The following is a 21,064-nucleotide window of genomic DNA, read 5'->3' as shown; positions in this document are numbered from 1 at the left end:
GACAAAGGTTTTGAGAATAAAAACAAGCATCATGTAAAATGAAGAAGACAGCTATCTCCAAATGAGCAACTGCATAATAAAGCTGCACAAATGCTAAATTCCTCTACTTTAGTCAAAATCTCTGATTCAGGGAATGATTCCAATAGATCTAGTTCAAAGTTTGAAACATAAGGCAATTTCTCCCTCCAAATTTCCTTTTTAATACATATCAAATAATGGCATGTGTAACAAACTATGAAACTCTTTTCAGGCTATCTTCACATTATCAGCACTGGGGATCAGGGCCGAGGCTGATAAAAGCAGTAAGTGTTTAAATCTTCCGTTTGCATTAGTTTTATAAACCTGCTATTTTGGGTCAGGTCTGCATGGAACAATAAGCAGGCCGTGTTCTCTGAGGAACTCAGAATGAAACAGATTAATAACTTTTGCTGCAGAATTAACAACACAGTGTCAATGACTTCAGCTGTGCTATTATGTGCAAGTCTACTGTCTTGTAAGGACAAGATTTGATTCAGCAAGCCAAATAAGAGGCTTGCTGAGGTTAAAATAAGAACTTCCTGGGTAACTTCTGGGCAGGGAACATAAGAAACTTTGTTCAAGAGCAATACTTACTGTATGTGCTAAGGAGTCCTTCATACTGCACCAGCAATCCAACAGTGTGAAGCTGTTGTAAAAATCCTTGATCATGTAAACCTGTGTGCAATTTGATTGCAAAACCACAGACCAATCCAGCGAGTTGTAAAGATAATTAAAACATGTGCAAGAGTGTTACAAGACAAACAGATACAAGACATTTCAACTGTTACAAGACAAACAGTTAAAATGAGGCTTGCCATCATTATACACAACAGAGGTAGCACCTACATATTTGAGAAATCAGCATAGGTATTTCTGTTTAGTGACTAAGTACATGATTTCATAATAATGTATTTTGATGGGTTTTTTGGGGGTGTATAAAGTAGTGAAATATTCTGTTAAGGTATATTAGATAAGCTTAATTTGTTTTGTATCATTGTGTGTTATTTACACTGACATAAATAAGACCAGAACCTCACTTGTCAGGCTTCAAACATGCAAGACTGTGAATTAAACATGTGAATTCTGATGGATTTGAAAGTGGTTCAACATCTAATGTAACTGAATCTCCTAGGCAGCTGCCAACTTAAGAGAGAAATTAAGTGAAATGTTTAGAAAAAAATCTATCTGAAAAAAACATGATATACAGGAGAAGACATAAAGAGCTTCAGTTATTTGCCAAGAAAAGACAGTTCTAAGGAAAGACATGCTAATAGTATTTAAACACTTAAAACACTGCCACAAACTGAAAACAAATTGTCTTCTCCCTATTTCCAAGGTGACCAGGAGAAAAAAATCTCCCTGGCTTGGATGCTGCCTAGCCAGTACCATGGATTTCTACTTCCTATTTAATTTCTTACCACATTATAAATTATTTAGGTGAATATAATGGAAAATAAATGAAAAAGCTGTATCAAATTGTAAGGGAAAAAAAAAAAACCAATGAGAAAGAAACCCACAAACACTGGCATGAAGAGTATGCTTATAATTAGAGCAAGAGAAGGAAGTGAGCGACACAAGACAACCTACTGCTTGGCTGAAGACGATGTCTCTCCTCAGGGTCAGCATCAGGCACTGGGGCAAGCCACAGGCAAGTTCCTGGAGCAGGACAAAGGCCATGGACTGCTTGGCCCTGGTCACCACCTCTGCCATGCAGTCCTTCAGCGTGACCACCAGCGGGTACAGCTGCTCGTACCAGTCACCTACAACACGACAGGTCATCTGCTCCAGACTGGAAAACTCGCAGTGAAAAACCCTTCTTCACTAGGAAGGATGGCAGGAGCAGCTGTGCACATCACCCTTCCCTTTAAAACAACCCCTGCAGCTCTCCCCAGACCACTGTGGGACCACAAATGCCACTGGAGAACATACTTATAAGCAGGATTCCATCTTACCACTGGGAATGGGGTTAAATCCCTGGCCTGAATCCAACTGCACTCTGAAACAATGGCCTTTTCCAACAGTCCCAGCATCCCTGTAAAACTGGTATTCAAGTGTCACAAACAGAGTACACAGGGAAACACATAAAACCTCATTTAGCACACAGAGATTAATACAGTGGCGATGGAGTCTCCTTTCAGGACTCAGAACTGGCTATGTAAGAAATGAAATAGCATCAAAAATGCAAAACCAGAGAGAATAACCAAATATTTAAGAAAAGGTGGGTGCTGGAGGGTAAAACACAATAACAAATAGGTATCTGGAAGGGTATCACCTACTTAATCTACAGGCTGGAAATATAAAAAGCTTCAGACCATATTCCTTTTTTTTTAGATTCTGTGTTGTTCTCTTTAAACATTTAGACATTTTGAACTCATTTTAGCTATTTCTATCAGAGAGATGCAGAGTATTTTGAAACATGTTTTTCTCTATGAAAATACACGCTAGGCATATTAAAAAAAACACTCATGAAATGATTGAAAAATGTGATTCCTTAATACATTACAAATGAAACAGTGATAACTAGGAATGGAGGAGAATTGGAACACCTTACACAAACTTGCCCAATAATCCCAGCTACTCCTGAATTTTATATGATTTAATAAAATCAGACCTGCCTGGTAGTTGCATATGGCTTTGCCTACCCCTAAGTTGAGCAAATAATAAAAACAAATAAATAAATCCCCCTCCTTCAGAATCTACATCTCAGTTTGATTGTACAGTTTGAAATGAGGGAAATCAACACTCTAGAAGAATCTATATAAAAGTTGGGAATGCAACTGACAATGCAACAGTCTATAATTGGCTCATATTTTCTGTAGGTCAGTGTAATTAAGAATCAATGATAATTAAAATCTGTTGTAATTAGGTGCAAGACAGCAGCGTGTTGTTTCAGGTAACATTCTGAGTCAGGCCAGTAAAACCTCATTAGAACTGAGGAAGTTCTTGAGGCAGAAGACAGCTGCCTGTTGCCAGTCAATTTGGCTGAGCTCCAGAAAAACACACAAATTAATAAAACTGCAGCCAAGAAGACTGCAGAGAGCTTTGAAAGCTGGGAGAAATTAGAGAAAGCAAGGAGCAGGAAAGGGGAACAAGGACAGAGCATGCACAGAGAATCGGATGAGCTCTTTGTTAACTTTGTGGTCAGACAACATGAGTTTTACCACAGTCATACATATTTAACCATGAGTAACACAGACTGAGGAAGCATTCCCTGGAAAAAAGCAGTTCTGAAGCGAGTGTCATCCTGACAAAACAGACCATGAGCCACCCCCAGGCACAAGCTCCAGGTGATTTTATACATGTCATTGGCTAACAGAGTGATGACACGCTGTGTGCCAAACGCTGGTGTACACGTTTTAGAGAGGCTGCTGGAAAAATGGAGAGCTTGCAGCGCAGAGCTACCAAGATTTAATCTCCTTAAGCTGATGAAAAAGACTGAGCAGCAACTTGATTTCCCCTCTTCCTGAGGAGAAAATAACAAGAACTAACTGTGGTGTTTATTCCAGGGAATAAAAGCAAAAGAACAACCAGAGGCTGCTGCAAAACACAGACGAGTTTAGAAATAAGGTAGACAAAAAAGTGTAATGTACTGGAAGCCAGTGTAGACAGATCAGGCAATCTAAAGTCTCAGTCAAATTACAATCCTTTATTAATTTAAGCAATATACATATGCCAATAAAAGCATCAGCAGCAAAGTAAGCTCAAAGTCTAAAGTCTAAGAGTTCTCTTAGAGTGACTCAGTAAATCATATTGTATACATTTTAGAATAAGATATTTTTCAGAATACCTTTGTAGAATCACTTCAGGAAAGGAATAATACAAATTATTGCTTTTAACACATTCATGGACTCACACACATTGAGCCTTCGGATCTCAACTTTCTTTTAAATTAAAATCACAGCGGAAAATTGTTTGAAGAAGGGGTGAAGAATTAACTGAATGAGTGACCATCTAAAAAAAGGAGATTAGAAGCAAGAACAGAAGCGACAAGGAGACTCCGGGATGACTGTCAGGTTGCTAAAATGACATGGGCAGCCTGTCAGTTTGGAACACTTAGCATCCAGAAGAACTGTCAGAGTCTCCGGATAAAGCAAAGAAACTCAGCACAAAAATAGAGCTAGTCAGCCACGGGAAACTAAAACAAGGCATGAAAACCAAACATATTAAATTAAAAAATTAAAGGATGAAACTAAAAGGACAGTACCACCGCTATGCAGTTAGAATGAGATTAAAACAAAAGTGCATGTTCCACAAAGCACTGAGTAAATATTCCATGTTCATTGCCAAGAGAGTGATGGCAGCTCAGTCTGTGACAGGATTTGCCCTTTGGTTACTGGAAAACGCCCTTCAGCCCCATGTTCCTGTAATCAACAGGCTGTGCAGGCAAATGACCTGCTTAGCACCCAGCTAGTCAGTTCTGCGTGCTCATATCCAAGTTGCAATATGTCAAACCACATGTTAAATTTTATAAACTTTGGCAGAAAAGCAAGCTTCTGGTCTTTTCAAAGTCAGGCCCACTGAAATGCTCATTAAAATATGCTGGTAACCAAAAAGGATGCTTCAGCATAGTACTCCTATCTCCTTTAGCCCTAGCAACAGATTAAAAAAGCCAATTTTGTCACTGCTATTTGTGCCACCTAAAATCCATAAATTGCTTTAAGTCACTTCAAAACTTGAATGGTATGAAGTTAAAAAACCAAACCTTAAAGAAAAAGCAGAAGAATGCATAATGTTGTGCCCTTAAAGCAAAGGGGGGCACTACAGCCACACAAATGTAAGAAATACAAATATAAATGTGACGTATAAATGTAACAGCAGATACCCACGAGGTAACGTTTCACTTAAATTAATCACTCGCTACCTGATCATAAAAATATTCCATGACAGAATTGAAATAATTAGAGGTAAAAAAACATAAATGAGTTGTCTTTATATCACAAAGTGATCATTAGACAAACTCTGTTTTAATGAAAAAGGCAGGCAAATCAAACCAACCAACCAACACAGCAGCAGTAAATCCCTAAAATCAGCATGAAATAATTAACCCAGAATTTGATTTTACTGACTTAGGAAAGGAACAGTCTTTGAATTAATGTTTTTTTTTTTTTAAAAGGGAGGTTTAAAAAGACAGAAGATTGCACATATTCAACTTTGCACCATAAAAAGGTCAGTGCCTTATTTCTTTATTTTGCCACGCAGCTCTTGGAGCTCAGCTGAACTGCAGCTGAGGGCTAAGCTCTTTGAAAAAGGAGGAGGCTTTGTACTCATAATGCTGCAGCAGTTCTTGCAGGAACAATAAAAACCTGAATAAGATTTCCTGGTGTTCCTGCACTTGAAGGTAGCAGTTTGCTTTGCACAGTTTGGGTGTCCAGAAATTTGGAATTCTTGGGATTTATTATTCCACTGCAACCATCCAAGATTTTCTCCACTGTCACATGGATTAATAGCTAAACCCAAAACCATCCAATAATACCTACATGAGCATCTCAGCATGCTTAGTCAGAGTGAAAACAGAAAGAGAGGACAAAGGTAATAAAAGACAAAGCTAAGAAAATCTAATACACTTTAAGCATAGGGAGGTTCTGTGAATGCTGTGCAACTAAATATTCTTATATCTTGTTTTAGTTTGTTGATTCAGTTAAACAGTCTTTCCCTTACATATTTTTCAGCTTCTGTTTTTAGCCAAAGTACTTAGAGAAAGTACTGCTGAAGGGGATTGTCTTGTATTCCTGGGCTACATTCAGCCCAGATAAGGATCCTATCAAAAAGAAAAGGATGACACAGAAGAGAGGGGAAAAGGGGAAAAAAAAGCATAAGTAAAACTTTTGTAAATACAAGCTTCAAAGAAAAGGAAGGAAAAATGTGAGGAAGAGGAAGGAAAGAGAAAGCTTTTCACATGTGACTGCTCTAAATAAATTATGTCTGCTGCTCAAGGACACAGACCACAGAAAAATTTTTCATCTTCATGACTAAACAATATTTTATAATAAAAGCTTTTCTGAAGATTCCAATAAAACTAGAGCACGGCTTTATTTCCCACAGAACATAGCTTTATTTCCCACTTCTACCAGCCTGCATTGGAAGGGATGCAACGAAAGATGTAGTCCCCATCCCCAGGGCAATGAAAGTCCGAAATTTTGAATCTAAACTTATATAGTCCCCAACAGGTATGAGATAATACAAGAAAAATAAACCCACATGTGTCTGTAGCAATGTGAGTATGAACAGAGGTCTCCTGTAATTCCAGCTAGGAAATGTGGCAATGTTCCCCAGGTGCTCTTTGCAAACCTATGCTGAAGGTTATCAAGGGCCAGTTCACGGAGCTCATGATTCCATAATTCACTTAAAGGCAAAATCCAGGTGCAATCACACTGGCAACTCAAATTGTTTGTGATGCTAGGTGGATCCTGTGTGTATCAAATGGGGGAGTCCTCACGCAGAGGCAGCGAGGGAACGGCTGGGTGGGAGCTCTGACAGGAGGCACGAGCAGCAGACAGAAACAGCAGCCACATGCAGCAGCCAAGCACAGACATCTGTCGGGGCTGTGCCAGCACCAGAGCCAACGCTGTGTTCCACTGGCACCTCTAATGCTGCAGGACAGGCTTTCACATCACAACTCTCACGGAAAACGAAAAGGCAAAAGTGAAAAGAATTTAATGTTGTCACATATTTCTCCAAGGCAAACCAGACTAGAGTCAGAAGAACAACAAAAAAGCCCTCTCCTTAAAAATCCTTCTACTCTTCCTGATTTATCCTGCAGAGGATTCATAATCCTGCGACTGATGAAACCATAGCATGTTACCTTGGTAACTGTAACTCAAATTCAGTCTTTAGAATACACTCAAAGGTCAGACTGCATGAAAAGTTAAGGCTAAGGAAGGTATAATTCACATTGAAAGGCAGAGTACAGCAAAAAAAAGTGCTCCAGTATCTCCAATTACAAAGATTCCAAACAACAAATATAAACATGTTTGAAAAAAGAGAGTAAGACCACACAATGCCATAGTCACTGAGACTGCAAATATCAACCTACTTTAGGAAACTCTGAATATATGTTACAACAATATCTAAATTTATATGAAAATGCTATTGCATCAAAATATTGTCATAATATTTTCTATCATCTAAAATGAACAGATGTGCATTTTTTGAAAGGTCTTTCATTGCTATATGCTACAAAAAACCAGTCAGGTTCACTAAATAAGCAAAAATTTAATCTCATACTTCAAGGCTTATTTGTTATTATTTTGTTCAAAACTCTGCATTCTTTTTCTTACAAAAGCAGCCCAATTTCTCTGAGTATCAACTAAAGCAGTTTCAGACTTAAAGATCAACCTGTGCCATATATTTGCAGTATTAATGAAATACATTATGCTCAAATATGCTCAAATTATGTATAATATATAAGCAAGATGTGGCAAGCTTTTCATTTATGTCACGTTTGTGAATTTTAAGTAGTGCAAAAGTCTGTTATTTTAGAAATGTATCTATGGGCGTACACAGTGTGATTTTGTATCTAGGAAAATGCTGTGAACTCATAATCAGGCTTCAAGTTTAAAATGAAGCAGAATTAAAGCCAAATTTGTAACTGTAAACTTGGAATCTCAACCTCTGTGTAGTTGCTTCACAGTGCAGCCTTAGGGTTTCACGTTAAATTTCAGAGAGGGAGATGCAGAGAAAAACAAACATCTACACCCACACTCTCATAGAGAAGTCAAGCATGAAAAATTCTGGCCCCAAAGTTTTGAAAATCATTAGGGAACCAACTTTGGCACACACCTGGAAAGCTCTTCAGAAAGCTCCATCTTTCAAGTTAGTCCTATAAAAGAAAGCAATTTTAAAACGTCTCCATCTCTATGTGACCTTGAAAGTCCTATAAACTGTCCAAGGCATTCCTAAAACGATGTCTTACTCAAAAAGGACATGAAAACACAGCAGTTTGCCCCACAGATCTCTGCAGCTCTCATGTGAGGGAGTGTTAGAGAACTTTCAGGACAGCTCAACAAAAGCACTGCTCTCACTGAAGGACACCTGTACTTATTCAAGAGAAATAGGGATGGCTCTGAAATGAAGAAAAAAGCAAGGATTTATTCCAGCATCATAGCAGTTGGATATTTTTTGTGTCTTTGGCCCACCAGCTCCAGAAGACAACCTCTCAGCTGGATGAAGCTCATCTAAAATTTTCTAACCATCACTATTATCATTATTGCTAAGCAAGAGCTACCTTTCATTCTACTTGATGACTTGATGGCTGCCTTATTACAGTACTTTAAATGATGCAACTTTGCTTTTTCCTTTTTTGTTTTTGGCTTGTGACCTAAAAGTTGTAACCAATATTTCATTTGCCTGTGCTGGTTAAATCCATAACACGGCGTATAGCAGAGGAGATACTCAGGGGGTTGAAGAGAGTGAAGGAAATTAGGGAAAAGTCTGTAAAAGTCTGTAAAAGGCCCACCATCTAAGGATTCTCCCAAGTTCAAAACTACACCTACCTAGCTGTTGAATATTTGTACTTTCTCTGAGGAAGGCGGGAAAGGTGTAGAAAGCTGTGTTGATATTTTTCACCTGCAAGCCTTCACTAGAGAGCAGAGATTATATCACCCTCCTGTCTAACATTACATGCCTGGTAGACAGAAACTTAGAGAACCAAACAGATAAGGAATAAGCTGCTCTCTGAACAAATCACACAAAATCAAGTCCAACACATCTTGCACTGAAAACAAGGATGCCAGGACTCCAGCATAAACCTCTCACACTGGTAAAATGCAGATGTTACAGCTGCATTAAAAATCAATACTACAACCAGAATTCACAGATCTCACCAGTACTACACAAATGACATAAAACTTTAAAAGTTATTTTAATTCTTGTTGTGTAAGAAATAAATTACAAGTGAGTACTGATAACTTTAAAAGTCTTTATATAAAATGATGTAATTAAATTCCGTGGAGAACATGTAAGGGAAGACACAGGATAAAATGCACAATGAAAAAAAAGAAAATTGAAACTATACAAAACTGTACAAAATAAAGCAGTTGTGTTGGTTTGTTGTTTTGTATGGGGAGTTGATTTATTTAGCCAAAGAGTGGCACAAAGGTTGGCTCTGATGTCCTTCCATTAGGACTACTACCACCATCACTAAGGATCTGTTTCATTTATTGCAACACACTTTCAGACTAGAAAATCCCATTAGACTTATTAAGCAGATATAATCTATGCATCAAGAATGCAAACATGAATCATAGGAGAAGATCAGAAGAAGATCAGAAGATGAGAAGGAGAAGATCAGAAGGTGACAAGGACCCTTGTCACAAAATTTTCTTTACATCATCCCACTGAATTATTCCATTTGACCTTTTGACACAGGCTGACAGGTATATCCAGGTAAACATGAATTTTATCAAATCAGAAAATAAAACTCAGTATATCACCTCAGAAAAGCAGAAGCATTTGCAGGAGAATGACACTGATTCAGAATGTTCACCTTTCCTTACAAATTTTCTATGGGGTAAGACACAGTCCAATTTTTTTTTCCTCAAAATACTACACGCAAGTAAAATCTAGAGTAAATTAAATTACATCAGCCTACAAAAAGAAAAGACTGTAGTTTCAAAAGGTTTACACTCTAGTACAAACAACTGCACATGGCAAGCAGTCTGAGCACACATTAAAGCTGTACTTTGATAAATAACCTCCCACAAATGTGTAAACCTTGCCATTAGCACTCTCATCAAAGATACTATGGAGTCTTCTCTAGATGACTTTTCTGTAGCTGTGCAAATTTTTCTTTACTCTTGTCAATGACTAAAAAAAAAAAAATTAGGGGAGGTTGCTTACCGCCTGTATGCAACACCTTGCAATCTTCTGCTGAAGGCTCATTTTCACCCTCTTTGATGTTGCTGATGTTGTCCTTTTCAAGCAGCCTGTCCACCATGGCAATAAGGCAGTTCAAACTCTTTGCCACGTTGGCCCAGACCCTGTCCTGAAAAGACCAGAATTATCACTGCATGTTACTGCAGAAAAAAAACCAAAAAGGGACAATAGTAAGTTATTCATGATGTTAGCATACGACTGCTCCTCTCATCCTTCAGCCTATTACCAACCTGAGCCTTTTTCATGGAGATTCTCTTGCAGCGTAAATGAACCCAAACTTTTATGGTTTTAGACACTGTGCACAAGCGCTTCAAACTCGACATAATGCAGACAAAGTTTCAGGTCTAATAGCAAGGAACTGAGCAGCTTGTCTATTTAAATGATACCTTAAGAGTACAGACACACTCAAAGCTTGACAAATGAAACCTTGTGTGGGCCAGTTTTGTCACAGTGTTTAATAACCTCTTTTTGATAATTTAACATATCCTGTATTTTATCACATCAGTTACTCTGCTGAAGAAAATGTTAATTCAAGGACTAAAATGAGAAACTTGCTGTCATGGCATATTTATTAGCTAACACAATTTCAGTTTTGTTCCTCACCTCTCACACAAACTGCAACCATCACACTTAACTGAGTTTACAATAGGAGAATTAGGGAAGTAATAGAGAGGTACAAAAAGTTCTGTACAAGCAGAGAGGAAAAGAAATCATGTGGAGCATAAGAAAGAGCTGTTATGGATCAGAGATATAGGGAGGGTCCTTCAGGTGCTGGATGCTGCAGAAATCAAAGCTTTTGCACCTACTTTTGCAGCACTGAATAAGAAGGAAGAAACCAAGCCATACAAGTAATGAGGCTGTTCACAAGACAAGCAATCAGACTAAAACCAAACCATAACAAACCCACAGAAACCACCCTTCCCTCTCCAAGTATATGTTTCAATGCTGAGTCATTCTGAAAGTATTGCAGAGCAACCAGAGTTTGCTTGAGGGTTAAAAATGGGAATTTAACATCACTGCTTTGTTTTGTATTTTACAGAGCCAGAAGCATTATGTATTTGTCAGGTCTTCAGGCAGAAAAATGAAGTTGCAAAAATACCAAGAGAGAAGGTTAAAGAAAACTGAGAACTCAGAGAAATAGCATAGTTCCGTTTAAATGGCAACCCTTGGATTTTGAGTGGAGGCAAATCTAGAGCCACTGCTAAGGCAAACATTTAAATCTAATGTCGCTTTTCAACTATATGCCTCGCTTCAGCCTGACTAGAGGGATCTTATCTTATGCCCTGCTCCCTCCTCCTGAGGACACAAAAGACTGAGGGCAGGTATAGATTCCTTCAAAAGTTTCCTCCTCTATGCACTTCAAGCAATCCTGAAAAAACATTTACAATATGTGTGAAACTACTGATTTTTACCGCCCACAAGCATAATTCTGGGGAGAAGGATTCTATGAAGAATCCTCCAGAGTATAAGGGAGCTTCAGAGCTTTCAGTCACTGAAGTTGCTGAGGAATATGCAAGTGAGGTTGCTCAGAGAAGTTGGAGCAATCTAATTTCCCTTTTCTTTTGTGTGATGGGGGAACTTAATTCCTGCACAAAAAAAGCATTAAGCTCTTAAAGAGCATCTGGAGTTATTGCACAAGCAACACAAATATGAGCCCTTGTTTCACATTGGAAAGAGCACTTTTTTCAAACCAACTATTAACCCAGCATTGAGATGATTTCTATACAATATTCCCACAAACGTTCCCTGAGGGTTTAGAAGCGAAATTCATAAACATCTGTTGACAGAAAGCTCACTCTTATTATCATGTATCTGGCTTTTTTATATACAAGCAACTGAGAGGGAGCAAGGGCCTGTTTCACAGCCCCTTTTCTCCACACAGGAGGCTCCTGGGATTGTGGGCAGATAGAAAATGTAGAGGCATCTATTTATCATTCATTGAGATGTTATTCTGTCTGCACCAAAGGCAGTCACGTTTATCTAAGAAGGCTGTTGAAATTCTGCAGTTTGGCAGGAACAATTTTCAAGTAAAACTGCAGTTTCCCATCACTGAAAATCAAGTGGCTTCTATGATTCTCCATGAGAAGAAATTAATCCGTTTCTTTGTTGGAGAATTTTGCTCAGACATGGCTTGAAGGAAAAAAGGCCATGAAAATATACAGCTGATTGAAAAGTAAAAGGCAGCTGTAAACAGCAAAGTTCTCAGGCTTGTTTTTAATAACAAGTAAATACCTTGTCCTTGGGTAGTGATGGGAAAGCAGTGACAAACATGGAGGCCTTGAGAACAGTTAATAACAGGATGAGAAACACAAGTTTTGGTCTCAATAACAAACCACAGGTATTGAAAACAAGAGGAGGGGTTGCTGTGTAATCTGTAGCCAATGATGAGCTCGGGTTTTGCAATATGTATGAACTTAATTAACACGGTTATAAAAATGTGCATGTTAGATCAATAAATTGGAGTTCGATGCTGATCAATTAAGATGGGCCGTCTCCCTTCACTTCGTCACTTCTTATTGTCATCTTTTACTACTTCCAGAATATTTTCCTGTAGCCTAGCACTGACCTTTCATCTTCTTAAGCAGATGAAAAGATGGAAAGGCAGGCCTTGGCATCAGTGAAAGCTGGGCACCTCTCCTAGGACAATTAAAAATGAGCCTGTAAAATAATTCTCTTTCATTCATCCAACTGAAAAAATTGTAATTAAGTTCCATCTGATCAGAAAGTATCATTAAAAACTAAGACACCTTCCTCATTTCAGAGAGCAGGAATGGACACTCCTTTCTGTCACTGCACCTGACTGGATGTCTTCCTTCTAAACACTGCCAGCCAGTGGAGTCCCAGAGGCTGTTTCTGTTTTTAAAGGATTCTCAGCCTTTCCGAATTCACCACAGAGCTCCTCAGTCACTTCTTGTCCCTCCATACACACCACTTCAGCTGTGTGCTTTGCTTGTGCCATGTATGGCACAGCATCTGCACGTCCAAGCACTCTGAAGATGCTGTGTCGCCTTCATTTCAGTGGATATTCAGATAATTCCTTAAGGCCTTTTTGAGCTCTGCTCAGAGATTAACACCCTCGTGGGCTGCTTCAAGGGTCAGCTTAAAGAGTTGTTTAAGGATGTAGATTTCAGGCAAAACTAAAGTTCCAACTGCAAAATGTAACACTAGTACTTATAATAGTACTTATAACACTTAGTACTGATAATAGTGAGGAAAAAACCTACAACAGCAAAGGAGGATAGAGCACTGTGCATACAAAGCAACATATATTAAAGTTTTTCCCTTTATAGTTGTGTTTCACAGTGGATTAAGTGTTTTTTCAAATTTTACATGCCTTTATTCTTTCTCTTTCCATCGTGCTAATCACAATTTGATTATTAAAACTCATATCACCTCTACTGACAGAAATAACTGAAAAGTTTAACCATTCAAATCCAGAAAAAATCACAAAATTTCTCCAAAATTTATACTGTCTCAAGTTTGACAATGACTCTGACTCAGCTCAATTCAGAAAACAGTGAATGATACATTTAATTTGAATCAAGATTACTAATTCAGCAGAAAAAAATGAATGCTGTTTAAAATGACCCACTTATGCAGTTTAATAGGTGAGGACCAAGCACCTGGCGGCTTTTAGTTATGAATTACAGCAAAGCTATCTTCTCTTCAGAGATGCTGAACTGCAGTACTGAATTAAAATGCAGCTTTCACAAATGCCACTTTTTCCAGTGCAAAATTTATCTCTTTTACAAAAACTATTGTGTTATTTATATCTCTAAATGTTTCAACAGCTAAAAACAAACATTTTGGCTTTAGTTCAAGCAAAGAGCACCATTCCAGCCCCTCAGGTTGTTGAGAAAACAAGAAAAAGTGAATTAAAGGCTCTAAAACTGGAGGACAAATGAAATAATGAGTTATTTATTGTTTAAATTTCACGAATACTTAATGCATGGGGCTGGAAATAATTGCCTTTCTTCTAGAAGAAATATATTCTTCTTCCTTTATTTTTGGTGTGGAAAAAATTACAGGTTAGGTGGAATACCATAGCTCACACAAGTTATTAATTATTTACAATAGAGATGAATATGCTGACATCCTTTACGTCTATGAGAATACAGTGATGAACTCAAAGCATGAGCCTGGACTGAATAAAAATAGCTTGAGTACGTATGAAATAAAGTAACAGACCTATTAAAGAAGACATCCACCAAAATAATTGATTTATAACATTTCAGCCATATAAATAATACATATCTTTGAAAGATATGCTAAGAATGTTAAAATCCAAACACTGTATTTAATTCTTTTACAGAACCTCAGACAGTTTCTAAGAACAGAGTCTAGGGGCAATGGGCTGAGGGTTAATTCAGTGTATTTAAAATGATTACACCCTGAGGGCTGGAGAGGGGTGTTGCAGGGGGTGGGGAAGAAAAAAACCATTTCCCTGTGAACAGCATATACTGTTCCAGTCCTTAAATCTGCCCAACTAGCAAAACCAACCCAAGTAAGAACAAAGACTATTCTTGTGTCTGGGCAAGAATACACTCAACACCTTCACTGTTCTATGCACAACTAGGCAGTCTCAGAGCAGCACACTGTACTTAGGCAAAGCCTTGCAATTTAGCTTCAAAATCTGCATATCTGCGATGCATCTGAGAAGCACAATTTTACAGTTTTGCACCCCTTTGCCCCCTGCAACGGCATGTGACAAGGACACTGAGGGCTTGAGGTGGCTTATGCTAATTTGTAGGGTTTCACTGGCCAAGGGTTTCTGTCCACTTACCCACTCCTCCTCATCATACTCAGAATGATGGGGTATGGAGTCCTGCCTTTTGACGTGAGCAGGATGGTCCTGGTGCTGTGCATCAGCCCCTTCCTCTGCACTGCTCCTGGGCACAGCTGGTTTCTTGAGCACACAGCCAGGCCGGGCCGTGTACAGCGCTAGAAGGGCACTTCTCACCAGCTGGTCCTTGAACGTGTGCACAAATAACTCCGTCTAGGGAAAAAACCAAACCAATGGAAAGGTTAGAGCAAAGAATGTGGTATGGCAGCAAAGCTGTGTAACACTGAATTATCCTTAGGCAGAGCGGCTATTTGTTTCAGGCCTGCCTGGGAGGCAGAAAACAAAGTAGGCCAACAAATAATGAGGAAAATTTCAAGAGTTTTAGAGATCACATTCTACAATCCCAGTGTTCTAAGCATTAACACAGGAGCACATTATCTGTCAGAGATCACAATCTTTTCACATTTTATTTGAATTCCAAATTTCACCTCAGAGGCAAGCCTCAACAAGAACCACTTCCAAGAGTAACCAACCACAGCACAATGATTTCTGAATAAGTGTAAGATAAAACACAATTAACCAGTTCAATAATCTCTCTAAATAAAACCCACCACTCTACAATGCTGAAATAGCAGTATCTGCAAAAGCAGTATTTCCACAGATAAGTTTTACTACTGGTAGGTGTCAACCCAGATATCATGGTAGGTGACACCTGATTTCAAGCTTGATTTTTTTGTATATTTTAAAGAAAGGAAACTCTGAAGTTGTCTTCTCGGGTCTTCTGAAGATGCTATTCAATCTCTGCATCATTTTTCTATGTTGACTGTTACAGCTGGCATTTTACCGTATTTTTTAAATCCTTCAACCTCCCTGCATTATTCATCTCCCTTCCACCTCAACAAGGAAAGTATGCCTTTGTGCAGACAATCTTAATTAAACAGGGATGTGGGAAGGTATGTAGATAAGAGTCAGAGGATCCAGCCTCAACCAGCAGGAAATGCCAAAAATGAGGGCTGCCCAGCCAAGCTCTCTTCAGCCCTTATGTGCTGCTTATGCAAAAACTGGAGGGAAAAGTAGCCAAAAAAACCCCAAAACAAACAAGTGCCAAGTGCCAGCACCTCCCTGGAACTCCTGAGAAGATTCCTGGAAGTCTTTTCTCCCAGTTTCTGCATTTCTTATCCTATCCCTTTCTTCATGCTACCTGTTCCTCTTTTGCACCCACTCCTACTCAACTTCTTTTTCTTGCCTTCCTGTCTCAAGACCCTCTCAAAAGTTTACAGATATTTAAGACAGAAAGGCTCTAAAAAATTAATGGTTTTCTTAAGGCTCCAGCTGCTAGGTGAGGTACTTAAATGAGAAGTTTCTGTCTTTCCCATTTTCATTATGTTTACCAAAAAAATGCTTTCTGAATTGTTTCACATGGACGGGCTGAAAATTTTACTCCAAATAAATCTCTACAGTTCTAAAAATAAGAACTGCAGGCACATCTAAGAAAAATTATTGATTTTTTAAAACCAAAATCAGACCTGACTTGGGATTCTTTAGACTTGGCAACGCTACTCATCTCCCTGGCGATATTACCAGACCCATTCCTTCTCCTCATTACCAACTTGGTGCCTGAGGGAAAGGCCATTTTTTAACAGTTTTCTCAGGACTGTCTCCTCGTTGTCCTGAATTGCTCTGCAGGACAATTGCAGTTTTCTACATTTCCAACCCAGATGGTGCATGCCTGGAGAATGACTTAGTCTCTGGGGAATAGTGCTATCACACCCCACCATTCTTTGCCTTACCATGGCACAATGAGATTTGAGGGGTTGTGTGGTAACAGCAAAGCTCCTCTTCAACACTTCTACAGTTCCATAGCAAGAGAGTTGAAACTCCATTACTTGTCTACCCTTAAAAACAGCAATATCATGGTTTTGCTGAGGTTTAATATCTACCTTCCCCACAATGTCTGTTTGAGAAAATTTCACGTTTCTGGTTCAGAATAACGCTCAAAAAAACTTTACATTTCAAAAAATTAGGAGAATTGGATAGCTTGATGTAAATAATGCCCACTAGGACTGCAAAGTTTAAGTAATATAATTGAATAGAAATATTTTATAGGGAAATTTAGTTTTTAAAAGAAAATCAGTACAGAAGTGTGACTCCATTTTTCATGCAGCAACTCAAATAATTCTGTAATTAAATTCCATTCAGAGATCCCATTGGTTTTACAGCAGTCTATGTTTTAACTTCACTTTCTAACAGCTCAGTACAGCTAAATTTGCAGAACATCACTATTTATGAAACTGCACTGAAATCACAAAACCAGTCTATACAAAGAAATAAAAACTCTGCAAATTCTTTCAGATACTCTACTAAAGAGTATTTCTGCAAACAAAGATAGGCATAGCTGGAAAATTAATTTATCAAGCCTGCTGCAAGCTGCAAATGCTGATACACTTGTCGATAGCTAAAGGCTTCCTTAATCAACTAACAAAAAGGGATGATAAAAGGTTAGTCTCAGGAAAACACTACAGGAAACTGTAAATTATATATGGAGATGCTTAACAGGAGAAAATAAGCTCCTTTTAAGAAGCAGCAGTGGAATTATTTGATTTAATTTTCCACTTTCAATCCATGCAGCCAGTCCTTCCATTTCCAACATGAACACTTTAATGTAATTCACATTATTGATAATTCAGATTTACTCACTGCTACCTAATAATTATAGAAAGAATTCTTATATATACCAAGTGATATGTTTTTTAATAAACTTGCAGAATTTAATCACCAGGCAAATAATTTTTATGGCTTCAAACAGATGTTACTTTCTAAATATCTATCCAGTTAAAACATCAGAGCATTTATTTTTTACATACAAAAAGTGCAGGAAAGATGGAATAGCAAAGCACTACATATGCCTCAGGAGCACAAGCAGATATCATGTCATTATACTCAGCAGAGCATGTGCTACTCTGTGTTAAATGCAAGCAGGAACACTCTGGTAGTCTTGGTTCTCCAGTACTGTACCAGACTATACAGACAGAATATTTCAAGACAGCAATATAAGGCTTTGAATTAACCATGAGGGATCTAATTTCAGTATTGTGTGGGTTCACTGAGTTTAGGGCTTTGAAATTGTATTTCTCTTTCCTGAAGCTGTTTCTTGGTCTCTCTTCCCCATCTCTCCTCCCCTCTTTACAAGCAGCTGTCCCAGCACACTTGCTTCCTCAGCAATCCACCCTATTTCTCTATTGTCCACCTTTTCCTAGGAGTGCATTTGGTAATAGACAGGGAAGCAGGTATTGAACCACTCCTGCTGCAGTTGTTCAGACAACTGGATTTGTCTCTTCCAAGCAAAAGGTGGAGGCTAGACAGACATCCAAGGAGTACATGGGGTGAGACTCCTTCTTCTGGGAACCTGAGCTCATGCACTAACAGCAATTTAATCCTGGTCCTGAAAAGCTGATATGAACACACTCAACTAAGCCACCAGCTATAAATGTAAAATACCTAAGGCTTTAGCAAACTGAATGAATTGTCTTTTTTGTCCCCTTTTTATAGCCAGAGTCTCTAGCGAGCCATGGTTCAAGCAGTACTTTAGTACCATGGCTCCTGCCTCTGAAATCATCCCCTCCTCCTGTCCAGAGGCCAATGGCAGAGAAAATGCACATTGCTCAGCAACCACCCCTTGGATCTTCAGAACAAACCCTTCTTTGCCTGATTGGCTTTGCCTGTGCATACAGATTTCTTTGAACTAACCTCTAACAGAGCAGCTTCACTCTTCTATGCACAGCTAAAAATGCCCTCCTGCATCCAGAGGTACACCATAATCACTACAGTCCCCCTCCTTAAATTCCTCTGTTTCATTTCCAGGCTGAATTCTGCCTTCTTCCATCACCCCTGACGCTCAGAGCGACTCCACATTCTCAGAGCGAGTGTGGATTCACACATCTGCCGCTGAGAGCGATGTTCCTCTCCCTAGTGCTCTTCTGGAATGCCTTCCCAGCAAGTGGCCAAGCTCAATATCAATATTTGAAACCCTCCTATGGCACAAGGAGCTGCTGGGGTAATGGTGCTCAACAGACCAACAGGGCTGTCACTTCCCAATAGCTGAAGATGCATGGAAATGGTTACTGATCGTGTTATTGAGCCATACTGGGATCATACTGCTGAAGGGATGGCCCGTGGAGAAATGGGAAACTCTTCACAAGCTCTCGGGTCACAGGGTTCATATTGTTATTCATATAAGGGCTCATATTTTTATAGGGTAACATATGCTGGGAAGCACTACAGGCTTCAGCTAATCTCCATTATCAGTCTGTGAGACCAGCGGCGAACATTATCTTCTCTAATTTAGAACTAAAGGAACTAAAATGAGGAAGAGGTTACAGCTACAGACAGATATAATAGGAAAAAGAGAAATAAACTTTGAGATCTCCTAGAGCAAATTTCCCAGCTTCTCCTTCCAGGCTGCATCACCATTTCTGATCATGCTGTTATTCTAAACCTTATACACCAACCTGGCTTGAACTACCTCCCATAACCAGCAGCTTGAAATATCATAGAAAGAGAATGAAAAAAAAAGACTTCTCATACTACAAAATTATTTATAATTGTTGATATTTTCATAAACTCCAGTATGTAGCCACTAGAGGATGAAGAAGCTACATGAAATTAAATTAATTACACTTTTTAATAAAGCAATCTTTATAGATTTCATTAATTTTCTATACGGAAGGCCTACAGAAATGCTAAATAACATTATTTTTCTAATAACAACATTTTGATGCTTATTTTAGCTGAGTTTATTTAACATTTCCTGATGCTGTGAAAGTCAAATGATGCAGAAACCCCCCCCCCCTTCCTCCCCAGCAGTTAGAGAGACTTGGTTACTCCATTTTCCATTGCAGTGAGGATTTGAATCTTACTTTTTCTGAAAGCATCTTTAAAGAGTTCTTCAAGCTGTCTGGAGAACGCTGGCTTGCAGAACTGAGCAGCAGGTCTGCATGGCTTGATATGAGAGGCTGCAGATGACTGATGTTGCTGAGAACTTCTTTTGCCTTGGCTGTGTTTTCAGGTGAATAGTAAATACACTGGTATCCAGTGCTGTGATAACAGAGAGTCACATCATGTCAAATTCATTTCTGCCATTAACAGCAATGCTTATGGTGCTAAAAATCTTACCACTACTTTTGCAAAAAAAAAAAACGCCAGATGCCTGAACTTCACAGACACCACTGATCCTGCATTTAAGGGTAAAAACAAACCTTTCCTTGAACAGTAAAAGCATAAACGGCATGAAACAGCCCACCACCACATGCTCCAAGTAATACAGTGCAAAATTCCTTTGAGTGGGTGATCTGAACATAAACCCCCATGTTTTTATGTGTTTCTTTTAAACACTGTAATTCTAGAGACAGAAAATATTTGACAAAGTCAGGTAATAATATCAAAGAGCATAAGGCTCCTTATTCTTCCAACTGAGCTCCCCAAAAGAGAATTGACTGCCTCACCGAGTCTTTCCAAGTGGGCCATTAAGGTTGAATTGATCAGTGGCCCACACTGTGTTTTGATTGGCCTCAATGATGTCCAGGAAGAGACGATAAACAGAGTTATCTCCAATAAAGAACAGGCATCTGATTTGCAAGAAGAGACCCAGCAATGGGTGCGGAAGTGAATTACTTCAAAACCACACAAATGCACACTGCAAACTTCCTACTGTCCACTGTTCAAACTACTGCAATTATTTTGCAGGACTTCTCCTATCCCTCTTTCTTCTTTTCCTCCCTACAAATTATGCAATATCCTCTTACACCACTGTTCTCAAACACCACTTCAGACAGCATGCACACACCCACTGGCTCTTGCCTGCAGCCCACAGCTCCTCACCTGAACCTCTGGTACGTAACCCTTCCTTTTATAAAGCCCTGGTTTAGTCTTTCAGAGAAACTAACCAAAATCTTCTGCAGCTTCAGATTAAAACAGGAAAAAAAGAACCCAAGCCCCTCCTGGCACATCACCAATGCCAGAGGAATGTACATGCTACTCCCAGCTGGTACTGTTTGTATCTCCCTTCTCTCCTTTTTGTCTGAAGTATTTCAGTCCCTTCAGCCATTTCACCACTTTCTTTCTTTCTTAATTTGGCATACCAAGACCAAATACTGACACTTGTTCAATCCTCTGAACTTTATGCATTCGCTTTCATTTCAGTCTTTGTCCAGATCTCTTCCCTACCCCCAGTTCCCCTTTGTGCCTTTTATTGAGTGAATTCTAGTTCCTTCTCTTTAGTTTTCTACAAATTAGAAACTAAATCTTGATCAGTCCCTTCCAATTCAGCATTTTCTATGATTCTGGCAAATAAGGATAGCTTCAAGCAGTTTTAAAATGAAGGCTCTTGCTTAC

General features: G+C 38.9%; 1 protein-coding gene across 1 annotated transcript in view; it reads right to left on the bottom strand.

Annotated features, from left to right (window-relative positions):
* The window catches only part of LOC128948752 (inositol polyphosphate 4-phosphatase type II-like), a 175,177-nt gene that overhangs the window by 35,175 nt on the left and 118,938 nt on the right, over nt 1-21,064 (bottom strand). The window contains exons 11-15 of the mRNA XM_054293515.1: nt 19,591-19,768; nt 14,675-14,887; nt 9,856-10,000; nt 1,607-1,778; nt 613-737 (exon numbers count right to left, since the gene is read on the bottom strand). Of these exons, the coding sequence (XP_054149490.1) occupies nt 613-737; nt 1,607-1,778; nt 9,856-10,000; nt 14,675-14,887; nt 19,591-19,768 (833 nt within the window). The remainder of the gene's footprint in view (nt 1-612; nt 738-1,606; nt 1,779-9,855; nt 10,001-14,674; nt 14,888-19,590; nt 19,769-21,064) is intronic.

The sequence above is a fragment of the Melozone crissalis genome, unplaced genomic scaffold (genome assembly GCF_028551555.1).
Source record: "Melozone crissalis strain CALT ecotype California unplaced genomic scaffold, PUWL_Pcris_2 ptg000155l_1, whole genome shotgun sequence".
NCBI lineage: Eukaryota > Metazoa > Chordata > Aves > Passeriformes > Passerellidae > Melozone > Melozone crissalis.
This window is presented reverse-complemented; position numbering and strand designations above follow the sequence as displayed.